General features: G+C 39.7%; 1 protein-coding gene across 5 annotated transcripts in view; it reads left to right on the plus strand.

Moving 5' to 3' along the window:
• The window catches only part of LOC104066810 (cadherin-6), a 112,713-nt gene extending 100,682 nt beyond the window's left edge, over window positions 1-12,031 (plus strand). For all 5 annotated transcript variants that reach the window (XM_054059619.1, XM_054059616.1, XM_054059615.1 and 2 more), the window contains 3 exons: window positions 729-846; window positions 934-1,185; window positions 4,758-12,031. In XM_054059619.1, coding sequence (XP_053915594.1) covers window positions 729-846; window positions 934-1,185; window positions 4,758-5,248 — 861 coding nt within the window. In that variant the 3' untranslated portion in view covers window positions 5,249-12,031. The remainder of the gene's footprint in view (window positions 1-728; window positions 847-933; window positions 1,186-4,757) is intronic.
• The last annotated feature ends 544 nt before the right edge of the window (window positions 12,032-12,575 follow it).

Raw genomic sequence — 12,575 nt, forward strand, 5'->3', positions numbered from 1 at the left:
ACTCTTGCATTATCTCATCAAGAGATATACTTTGCATTGTATCAGACTGTTGAGTTTGCAAAATGGAGCTAAACAGTGGCTGCACAGTATCTTAGTATTCTTGCAGCTAATGTGAAAGTATGTTTTTACACTGTTGTGTTCTGCAGCTTGTTATCCCTGATTCATTTTCATCCTCTGATTCGCTGCTTTATGCAAGCACCTCTACTATTTCTTTCAAAAACAGGTTTGGGTTCGTAAGTGTTACAAGTCTTGTCTGTGAAATAGCTATTTCCTGCCAGATAACTCTCACTTTACCAGTCCTATAACTAAATGGTTCAAAGTATCAGATAATTTGGCAGATTCAGCCAAACAATTCCTGTGACATGGGATTTGGATAGATAAATATGCAATCAGCTTGGACTGTCTCACCTTTCATCTCTATTGCTTGTCACATGCAAAGAGTTCTTGCCCATCTGGAGTGGCATCAACCCAAGCCTGCTCTGGAATTCAGCATGATTTTTCTGCCAGCTTTCAAGCATATTATCTTACTGGCTGGTGGGTGGGATACAATAGAATGGTGATTCTAAACAACGTCAGCAGCACACAGATCACTTTTCTTAAAGTGATCGTCAGATGCCTTATAGCAAAAGAAAAAAATTAATGCAATGAGATTGCTTTATGATCTGAAAGTACGTAAATAAACACAAGATCTACTGACTTCAAAGATAATTTTCTTCTTATTGTTTCAGCTGATACAAACATTAAGCGCTGTTGATAAAGATGACTCTTACAGTGGACATCAGTTTTCATTTTCCTTAGCTCCTGAAGCAGCCAGCAGCTCAAACTTTACACTACAGGACAACAGAGGTGAATTTCTAGGAAGACTTTTCTTTATTATCTTATCCTTGCTTTCAGTCTTCAGATGAAAATTTAATGCATGCTTTCTGTTTCCAGACAACACAGCAGGGATTTTCACCCGAAAAATCAGATATAACCGGCATGAAATGAGTACCTACTTCTTGCCAGTGGTAATATCAGATAATGACTACCCTATCCAGAGCAGCACTGAAACAGTGACAATTCGAGTATGTGCTTGTGACCACCGAGGAAAGATGCTGTCCTGTAATGCAGAAGCCTTGATTCATCCTACTGGTCTTAGCACGGGGGCTCTTATTGCCATTCTTCTCTGTATCATTATATTACTCGGTAAGTAGTTCAGAGGGATTTTGTTCCTTTCATGGTTATTTTGTTTTGCTACAAATGAATATATCAAGGCCAGGACAAGAGCAAAGCTAAGATGACCTTGTCTTATCTTGCAATTCTATTATTTTATTTTCTCCTCTGAGGGCTGCTACAGATATGGTGTATAGAGCACAACCTGTCTAATTGTAGTTATTTAAGAGTTCAAGCAAGAGGAGATAGCTGGGCTCCACCCTCTGGTCAATGGAAAGAGACAGTCACCCTTAGAGAGATAGTTATCCAATCCCCTTATTGCTACCAGACTAATCACCCTCTGCAGGTGTCCCATCTCTTTCTGTTGAAAGAGGAGGAAATAGAAGGAGGCCAGATAATTAGTTTTAAACAGTTAACTTCCCATGTCTCAGTGCTTCTGTTCCGCTAGAAAAGGATGCTGAAATGCTGTGGCTACTAAAGCACTCTCTCAAAAGCTGCATGGTCCTCCCTTTCAGGCAACTGTGAGCACTAAGAGGTTGGATCCTGAGTGTGGAGTATGTACAGGCCTCTGTCTACAGCACTTACAGGCAGTCAACATTTATTTTTTTATATGAACAAGGACAGTTTGCAACACCTCTCTCTTCCCTGTCATTCAGGTTCCACTCCTCTTACACAGCAAACAGAAATGATTGGTCCCTTGGCTGTTAGCCATAGTCTGTTCATCTGGAGAGAACTGCACGTTACAACACAGGCAATTCTCAGGGAGATGTAATTAGTCACCTTTAGTATCTGGCCAGGAAAGAAGGAAGCCAGACCAATTTTATAGCAGAAAGGTCAAGCAGCGAAGAAAATATTTCTTCAGGGATTCCACTTCTTTCTACCATACTTGTATCTTCCTTGGACATCCTCATCATCACTGCAGAATTATCCTGATCTTTACTGTTAACAAAATCTCGAAGTTCCCCTCTCCAGTGATGAGTCAAATACCATGTTGTGATTTTCAGACTTAACAATGTAGTCATGGCTTGCCCAAATAAGCACTATCCCATTTTAAGAAAAGATTCCCACAATAACACTGTTACCCTTAATTCGCCATTAAATTAATTTTTCAAAACATGGTATCATTGCCTTTAAGGGATAAGCTCCCTTTGTGTCAAATTCCTTACCAGAAAAAGAAATCTAAAGCGCAGATAGTCTAGCACTCGTTAGTACAACTGTGCTCATTAATATCAATCTGACATTAAACGATTTCCTGTTTTATGTCAATCGAAAATAATTGATTCTGTGTGCTAAGCAGCACTTTATGTCAATTACTGCTCATGCCACCATGCACCATAAGCAGATTTTCAATTAACTCAGCTATATAATTTTCTGTTTTCAGGCTGGTTGCAGTGTTTGCTTGTGCAACCGCTACTGAGTGAAAAACAATACCCTGGGCAGACCTGAAACACAACTTAAAGTTTAGCTGCAACAAAAAGTGCCTGTAAATTTCTAGGTTTATTTGCACTTTGAGTAAGTCTAGTGGCTTATCAGGATGCCTCAGATACTGCGAAACACTAACATCCAAATGAAGGTGATGTGCTTTAACATATAACTTCTAATGGGTTTTTCTGCCTGCAAGTTCAGAACAAAATAAGAAAGCCCAGTTACCAGATATATGACATAATTATCGAAGTCTCATCCTTGCATATTCTTTGTAACACCTTTTTTGTTAATGAGATACTTCAGCAAACTTTCCATGCGAAAACTATCATTCCAACACTTTCTCAGATTGTTCTACCAGTCACGATTCCAGAAGCCCATTCAAAATCAATGCTGTGTTTTTCAGGTTCTCCAGAATTTTCTCCAGCTATCTCTGTTCTCACCCACAGACCTTTCCTCAATCCTGCCACGTAGTGTCAGAACTCTTAAGGAAGAGAATATCCTTCTCTTAAGAAAGAGGATTCTCTCCTACTGCACTGTTACACAGCAGCAGAAAGAAGCATCACTCAGATTAGGACCCTTCTTGCATGACACCATAAGTAAATCCTCATCATTAGGGTGAGAGCCTGTAGCTTTCACCATCTGAACCAACCTTCCTCATTCCTTCAGCTTCACCACCTCACTTAATTCTTTTCAATTCATAGTAACAGATTTTCTCCCTTACTCACACTATTCCTATAGCAAAGACACAGAAGAAAAGAGCATTTTCCTACTTTATCCTATCTCCTTGGAATCCTTCTGTCACCAGTGGAGAGAAAGTATGAGACTATTCCATGACATGCTTGAGCACACCTACAGATAGCGTCTTGCTCTAAGCAAACCTGCAGAGGACCCTGTAATTAAAAAAAAAAATAAAAATTAAAAAAAAAAAAAATCACCTTTTTGTCTGTTGAAGTAAGCTAAGAAAGACAAATTTCTGTGGGCTAAAAGTTTGCTGTAGGGATGTTCTGAATCCTTGGCACTGCCTGTATTAGGGTTACCAATGAGGAAAGAACTGTAAAAGAAGAATGTCTTTAACAGTAACTGTGTTTTGTCTCACAAATCATTTTAGAAACCCCATTAATACGAGAGATAATTTTTAACCTCCTTATCATCTCGTATCAATGAGTTTGGGCATTTTTTTATTTGCTTTGCAAAATTAAAGAACTGTGAAGACAGCACAATGTGCCATTTCTCAGAGTTTGCACAGCCAAGCTCCAATACTGAGCACTGTGGACATCAGACTACAGAAGCAACAGTTATAGTAGTAATACATCCTGGCTCCTTGTTGCTGCTCATTTGTAGATACTTAGTCACTTATCATCGTAAGGTAGACTCCAGCTAAGAAACCTGAAATTAGTTTCTAAAGGAAATAACGTGCTGATATCCTCTCCCACCCTCTGTCCCCACTTCTTTAGCAGTAATGAGGATCATTATTGAGTAAAAATATTTAAAATTGGGTCAGGGCATGAAAGGCATAAAAATATCTGCTTGAGAAATTTTGTGTGATTGGCAGATTAAATAATATCATTACCATATCTCATCAGCCTAAGATTTAAGCCGTGTAGTTTTTTTGAAGTGATGTACATTGTAAAAAACACACCAGAGAGGTTAATAAAACTTGGATTTTGTGCTGGCTGAAAATCCACTCCATATTCCAAGATTTTTTCCAGAGGAGGATGGATTTACTGACCCTGAAATGCAGCTTTTCTGACCTATTATCATACCCCAGTACATGCTATAGCACAAGTTGCATCTCATCCCAGGGGTTCAAAGTAAATAATACCTGATGTTACTTATTTTGGAGAAAGTGTTTCTCCCTTTACAGCTCTCATAAAACTAGTTCTGTTCTCAAGGCTATATGAGCCTGGGTGAAAATGTGTCTACTGACAAAAAGATACTCCACTTGGCTTCTTACAAGCTTGACGTTGCTTTTCTTCTAGTGCATATCCATGCTGTTCCATCTCCCAAGGTACTCACAGGCAGAGCAAGGACAGTCTGAAAACTTGACGTGCGCATTTGCAGTTTTGCAAAACATCTTTTAAAACTTTGAATTTGAGCAGAGACACAGCATTTCTTCTGGGTTTTACTGGAGTTAGGGATTAACCTTTCCCTTTCTCTTCCCCTGTTATTTTTGTTTCCAGTTACAGTGGTGCTGTTTGCAGCACTGAGACGGCAACGGAAAAAAGAGCCTTTGATTATTTCCAAAGAAGACATCAGAGACAACATTGTCAGTTATAATGATGAAGGTGGTGGAGAGGAAGACACCCAGGCATTTGATATTGGCACGCTGAGGAATCCTGAAGCCATAGACGATAATAAATTACGCAGAGATATTGTGCCAGAAACACTTTTTATGCCACGGCGGACTGCAGCAGTGCGAGATAACACGGATGTCAGAGATTTCATTAACCAAAGGTTAAAGGAAAATGATATAGATCCAGCAGCACCCCCGTATGACTCATTAGCAACCTACGCGTACGAAGGTAATGGTTCTGTTGCCGAGTCCCTCAGCTCCTTGGAGTCGGTGACTACAGATGGAGATCAGGACTATGATTATCTCAGTGACTGGGGGCCTCGGTTTAAAAAGCTGGCAGACATGTATGGTACAATGGACAGTGACAAAGACTCTTAATATGTTGCCTTTTTTTTTTTCCTGTTTTTTCCCCCTTCCTCATTTTCAGAAACAGCATTGAGATATGTGAAGTGGCTATTTCTTTCTATTTCTCCACAGCTGCATGAAAGGGTTCCATGTTCTTCCCTTTCAAATTGTCTTATGACTACAGTCTGTGTGGATCAGCCGTCAGAAAACTTTTTCTAGTATCGTCTTATGAGCTTCCAAGAGGCAAAGTTCTTATTTTTTAGCGCATTCAGTTTACCAAGCCAATCTTACAGGCATGGCAGTAGTGGAGGGGAAAAAAGGATCAAATGGGGAGCAATATTTTTACTTGTTCTGCTTATATTGTAAATTAGAGTATATTACTGTTTAAGCTCACTTGCTCTTTTTACTTGTATTCAGGCTATTCAACTCAGAAAACTGCTCTGTCAATTGTGCATTGCACATCCCAATGTAATGAGGTACCCTAGTTTACCCTATGTATTATAGTCAAAAGTAGTGGTGATGGAATGAAGGTTTATTGTACAAGTAGAGTCAGCCAAGAAAAAACATCAAATACACATTTTACTCGTGAAGAGGGTAGAAAGACCTAATGGTCATTTAAATCTAAGTGTTTTTCTAGAACTCGCCATTGTTGCCCCAATGCACTGAATCACACTAACACACACATTTATTATATATAATTCATTGACTGATATGTATATATTCTTCTGACCTAGCATTGCTGGAGAGATGTGTGTGCGTGCATGTGTGTGTGGTCAGTAGCCCCAATATCTAATTCTTAGATGGTTTCCCAGTTCTAGCCCAGACATTCCTTGTGATATGAGGAAAATCATCTAACCCAACTCCAGAGTAGATCATGACTTGGGGGAAGGAACAGATCATAACTGCGCTTTTCTTCATACTTTTTCCATTTCACTGATGGCCACTGTGCTGGGGAGGTGGAAGTCAGGCTTTTCATATCCATCTACTTCTGCCTATTCTCATATGCAACAGGGGCGCAGTACTCTCAAGGTGACTGCCACCCACTGGGGCAAAAGCAGCAGCTGTAATGGAGGAAAAAATGCTTTTTATGTCCTCATCTTCCCTCCCTGAAAGACCAGGGTGGCTTACTGACTGTCTGTCTGCCCGGTTTTGCTATCTGTAAAATGGGGAAATGATGCCTACCTCATCAGGATGTTGCAAGAATTATATAAGTAATTTGGAAAATGCTGGCATTCTGCCAGAGAAATTAATTTGTTGTGCTTTGGGGTGGTTATTTTTGTGTTGGTTTTTGGTTTGGTTTGTTTTGTTGCGGTTTTTTTTCCCAGATTCAAGCCCTGAATGCTCAAGTAAGTGAGAGTCGATTGTTATTCCAGTGTCCTAAAAAGTAGGGTTTATCACTATAACTCATGTTTTTAAATAAAACACTCAGCCAGGGTTGTTAAAAACTTCACCAAAAGGCAAAATTTTATTCACAAGCCTCTCTCTCTGTGTTTATGTGTTTTGCTAAGCTAAGTAAATGTTGTCCGAGGGAAGGGTGGGGGAAGATGCCATAGTCTCAGACCAAACAAATTTTCTTTACAGCTGGTGCACCACTCAATATCTCTGTTGGTTTGTCAAATGTGTGCAGTTGCTGCTCTTCAAATGCAGCCATCTAGGGGAGCCTATCTGGAGAAAAACCTAAGGGGTGGCCATGGGACGTATCCAATTCCAGGAGCTAAAAGCCACTTTGGGTTGCAAAGTAGGGACATAGCCCATGACACTGTGCCAAGGAAAGAAGGATTTGGGTTTGTTTTTGGGTTTGGATTTGTTTGTTTGGTTTTTTTAATATACCTCATACATAACTAATCTCATGTATTTAATTTTGAAGCAGTATTTAATACCAGAATGACAAGCATGGATCTATTTTCTCCCTCCCCCGCATTTTAAATGAATCAGTTTGAAAACTGAACAACAGCTCCTATTTACTCTAAAAATGGGGAGAGAAGGGAAAAAGTTAATAAACAGAAAATTAAAAAGCATTAAAAATTAATCCCTGGAATTCATTACTCCTGCAGAGTTAAATGAAAACAGGAGTAGGATTGCTGAATATTAGACTTTTAGTGGCACAACAACATAGTTCTAGGTTTTGCCAAATGGCTCAGAGCAAAGAGGATGAGGCAGCCACGCTGCGGTGCCCAGCTAGGGTTAGGGAGGACAATTTCACAGTGGGGAGCACTGCACATTAACAGGTTTAGGGCGAGGCAGTTAATGGCTCATAGATGCCCAGCGTGATAGATTAGATGGGGGTTCAGAGTGGAGTGGTCCAGAGTTTCAAAGGGAGCTGAGCCCCTAGTCTTGCTGATAGAGGGCTCTCGCAGTGCTTCGGTCCAGCAGAGCGAAGTGCCCAACCACACTGCTTAGGGCAAGTGAGCCTGTTCTGCCCATCACAATGGTGATGGAGAAACTAGGTCTTTTTATGTCCTTCTGAGGACCCCTCAGTGATTTATGATCATAAAAGCCTTTCAAAGTCTAGCCCTTCATGGTTTCCTTGAAATCAGAGCATCTAGGAAGCAACCTGTCTGAAACCTGTTCTGGCACACAAGAGGGGCTGTCTGGATTTCAGATATGTGGAGGAACAGCAGATGCTCAGCACCACTCACCACAGAGCCCAGTCAGAGGAGACACTGTACACCTCAGGGGGCTCTTCTGGATTGAACCCTACCACGCGCCTGTATCTTAGCCTTCGCTGCATGGGGTGCAAATCACCTCCAGCTAAGAGTCAAGTTGGACACCAAAGCGAGCCAGTGAACTCTCCCTTCACCTCCTCAGGTCCTGAGGAAACAGATCCGTGTGCAGCGGGGGTGGCAAGAGTGTCTGTGAAATGCACACTCATTTGGCCCTGTGACCCATCCACAGCTCACAGGGAAGAGGGAGCCACCATCACTTGATTGAAGACAGACCTTGCACCCAGAAAGGTCTGGGCCACCCTGCAGGTCAGCTTGCATTAGTCACTCCTTGGGGTGGAATGACAACACAGGAGGCTCACTGATTTTGTAACTACTTTCCTATGTCTGTAGAGCAATTTTGTCTGATTTAGTGATTGTTGGTAGCAGTCCAAGCTTAAGTTTCTTTTTTTTTTCTTTAATTGAAAGCTGGTTTTATCTTGTCCATTGAGTGACACAGTAAATAATAGAGAATGGCTACTCGTGCCTGTTGTGTAAATATATTATATATAAGATTACGTTATGTCACCAGAAATATGGTGCCTGAATAGCAAATGGTTTCTTCTAAGAAAATTTAAGGCGAACTCGCATCCAAATTATTATTTATGTATCTAGTTTTTAAGGTCTATTTTTTTTGCTGCAAATTAGACATATTTAGCACCTCTCACATGGCAAGAAGAGTTCAATTCTGTCTTTTCTTCTTGCTTGGCAGTACCACAAAGTGCAATTTATCAAATCAGTACTGCATATTAAATATTGAAAGTGCCATATTGCAGTGAATACAAAATTTTGCAGTAGTAAGTCTTTGTACCTTGTTGCATGCCGGCGTGCTAGATGATAGAAATGAGTATTTAACAATGCTTTCACACAATGCTAGAATTGCCAATTATAGATAAACAAGAGTTAGGCTATAGGCTATCAAGTGGGTTTCAAGGCTGTTTTAAGCCTGCTCTTCTTACAATCACATCTATTTGAGAAGTTTAGCCTATCCAGGCAGACAGATGAGCAAAGCAGTTGGCTTTTAATTTGGAAAAAACATCTGATCTGACAACAGGAAACCTATTAAAAGATACCAAGGAGTTCAGTGGAGTTAATGTGATACAGAGGTGTGTGTACGCAGGAGATGTTTCCAGCCTTGCTACTGCAGAACGGTAACATCTTTACACGTGAAGGTTTCTAGTATAGCTTTTCCATTCCAGCTCCCAGAATAGCCACTTTATTCCAGAAAGAGGATTTTTCACTCCAGAGGAATGATTATTTTTGGTTAAAAATTATTGTGCCCCACAGTATGGGGAGACACAGAAGTACGTACCTCCACTGGAGCTGTGCCAAGACAACTCTCTTGGAAGAGAGCTGATGCAGAAACTCATAGTGAACTCTAAACAAAGGAACCAGGGGGTTTTCACAGGGCTCTGCTGACAGTACCATAGGACTGAGTTGTGTTCCCAAACCTGATATTGACAAATAAGTTGTTTAACCATGAGAAAGACAAATTATCTGTGTGCTTCAGTTATTTCTCATAACAAAAAAAATTGCTGGGAAAAGTACTGAGTAGAAGAGGAAAACTTGACCTGTACCAACATTTCTAAATTTGTCCTAAGAAACAGATATATTTTTATGACTCTCTTTCTTATTTCATTAGTTGTCAGTTCTTACTTCATGCTTTGGACAGGTAGTTCCCAGATGTTAAACGTGAGTGGGAGTGGCAACCTTCAAATTATTCAATTTTGGAAGTAGTAGGCTACATTGCAGGACATTTCCATTTCTCTGTCACAAAACAAGCCCTCTCCTGTCAAAAAAAACCAACTAACTGAAAATTTGTAGTACCACAAAAATCAGAATGGTCATAAAGAAGTAGAGCAAGGAGAAATGTCTTTGGGAATGCACGTCTGCACAGGTACAGTATGAATAAAAAGAAGAGAGATAATGAACAATGGAAACTGGCCATGTTTCAGAATCAGACTTACAGATGTTGAGCAGGCAACAGCGCATAGTCACTGGTAACGCTCCCAGACTTCTCCAGCAGCCAGAGGGAGATTTGCATGGATAAGAAGAAAGACAGCATCTTTTTCAACCAAGCAAATTCAATACAGGCCACTTCCTTGCAAATCTATAGGAAATACCTTTGTTATGATTATTATTAAAACTTTTTAAATTTCTGCAGGAGATCTGTCTGGATGACCTTCTGCACAGTGAATTGTGGACCGTGATTCTGTCTAACTAACTCTCTGCAAACACCACCATGTTAGCTCTTCCTGCCACTGCCTTTTTTAAATTTCTTTGCGTTTCCTTTGGCTGTTAGTAGTGCCAAAGTGTTTCAGAAGATCAGTGTCCCAACTGGATGCTGCCATCGCCTGCCCATTTATGTTTCAATTAACAGTACATTCTGAGCTCCCTTGTCAAATGAAAGCTGACAAATTAACCATCATTATGCTACTTCCAGTGACTATGATCTGTGTCGTATGTTGTGAAAGGCAGGGTTTTTTTCCAGCGCTTCTAGACATGTTAAACAGCAGCCTCCTCCAATAAATGTCAAAGCCACAATAATTATTATTTTCAGTTTAGCTTTCAGAAAGGCTTGTTTTCTTAGCGATTGTTTCAGTACTTAAGAAAGAAGAGGAACAAAAACGTATTTAATGTCTACAGCCTCACGTATTGTTCCAGAAGGAGGGAAAAAACACAGCAGCCAAGGCAGTGTTTTAATTCCAGTCTTTCCCCTCAGCAGTTTTACTTAGGCACAGCTGAGACAATCTTGATCCTGCCCATCATTTTGCAATATTACACTTTTCAGCCCATACCTGCATTTCTCGTACAACTTTCCTGAACAGCTCATAAAATTCAGCAGTAGGCATCCAAAAGCCGTGACTGGCATTACAGGGTGTACAAGAATCAGTGAACTGGGAGTTTCAGGAAGAAGAAGAGAATGGGAATTGAATGGAGGGGGGGTGAGGGGAGGTAATCAGTCATATGCAAGGCAGGCCCATGGTACTTAAAAGCCGCAAAGCTGTCATATTATGCATAGAGTCACTGGATTTCAAAGGAGCTTTTGTAGAACCTCCTCTTATTTTTTTTCTGTATGTGTATTCTACTTTCTTTAAAAAAAAAAAAAAAGAATAGTTAAAAACATAAGAGCTGCTAGCTTCAAATTTCTCCTTCCACGAAGTTGATTTGACAAACAAGGCATAAACCCAGCATATATAGAAATCCTTTCCACTCTCATGGTCTTTTGGCCTTTCCTATGAGACTGCACTATTTATGTAAATAGACCTGGAGACACTTTCTATAAGCTTTTAGTTTTCTACGATCAATTACTTTAGTGTTTATTAAAGAAAAAAATGTATAGAATTATTAAGCATTCAGGTGAAGACAATGAAGAAACAAAACTGCAAACACAAAATTGTTCTGGATTTTGACACAAACTCTTTAGAATCACTGTACTGTTTTAATTCTGTGATTATTTTCATTGCTTTGAAAATTAAACTTAAAAGAAAGGCCTTATAATAAATGCTATGTGCATCTTAATTGTGTTACTGAGCGAAATCTATCTGGCAAACTCTTATTGCAATTTGTGACTTTCAAACACTTCAAATAAATGCTTTTAGGTATTGATTTTTTTTAATTAAAAATACTTCTAAGCATAGATCAAAACTGATGCCACCACCTGGGAAGATTTACTTGCTGGCATGCTCCAACTACGGAGTCTCTTGCGATATCATCCCCTGGTTGTTCTAAGGAAACCTCAACATCGGATGGATTTAGTCACTGCTCTGCACAGAGGGACAACTGAGAGTGATAAGAATTTTGTAACCTAAGAGATTTACACCTAGAAGCTTCCTTGTGTTGCAAATGGACCCATGCTAGAACGATTATCTCTTCTGCAGTGTGGATGGGCAATTGTTGTGGTCAGATGGCAAGTGTGCACTCCCTCCCTTATATTTCCTATTCACTGTACTGGCTTCTTTTCTGTGGGTGGGGGGTAAAGGGGGAATGAAATTTAAGGATATAATGAGAAACCCATTTGAACAACAATTTCTCACAGATAGAGTGAATTTGCCTTTTTGCAAATTGATTTTTGTAACAAATTATTTATATGATGCTACTTAATAAATTGGTTTTTTTCTAAGTTGTTTTTTTTTTTCCTAATTATCTTAAGCTACGGTTTGTATTTACAAAGCTATCGTAAAGATAAACCTTTGAGGAGATTCTGCAATCACTTTAAGACACAAGGGTGAATTGGCTCTGTTTGTCAATGCCATTTCATTTGAAAGTGTCTGGCTTTCAACATGCTGTAAGAGCAGTAGGATCACTGTTCTGTGGTCGGTGATGCCTCCCAAACGAGTGATATAATTTCAGAAGGCATCATTTAGTGATGCTTACTATGAGGAGGGCATTAGTCTGTGATCACAAGCCAAATTTTGACTTGCCAATGCTTCCCAGGAAGTCAGCAGGAGCTTTGTCAAAGCAAAGCATGTGGAATACTTTCCTTGAAGCATATAATTTAACACTGTTTAGTTATTTAAGTTATTTGCCTTTCATTGTACGAACTCCTAAAAAGACTTAAAGGCTCAGTTGACTTATGTAGAGCCTAAACGTTATTTGCAACATCGTTTTACCTAAGGACAACAATCTCCAGAGAAAAATTATTTATTTTAACACTT

This window comes from Cuculus canorus, chromosome 2 (assembly GCF_017976375.1).
Source record: "Cuculus canorus isolate bCucCan1 chromosome 2, bCucCan1.pri, whole genome shotgun sequence".
Lineage (NCBI taxonomy): Eukaryota > Metazoa > Chordata > Aves > Cuculiformes > Cuculidae > Cuculus > Cuculus canorus.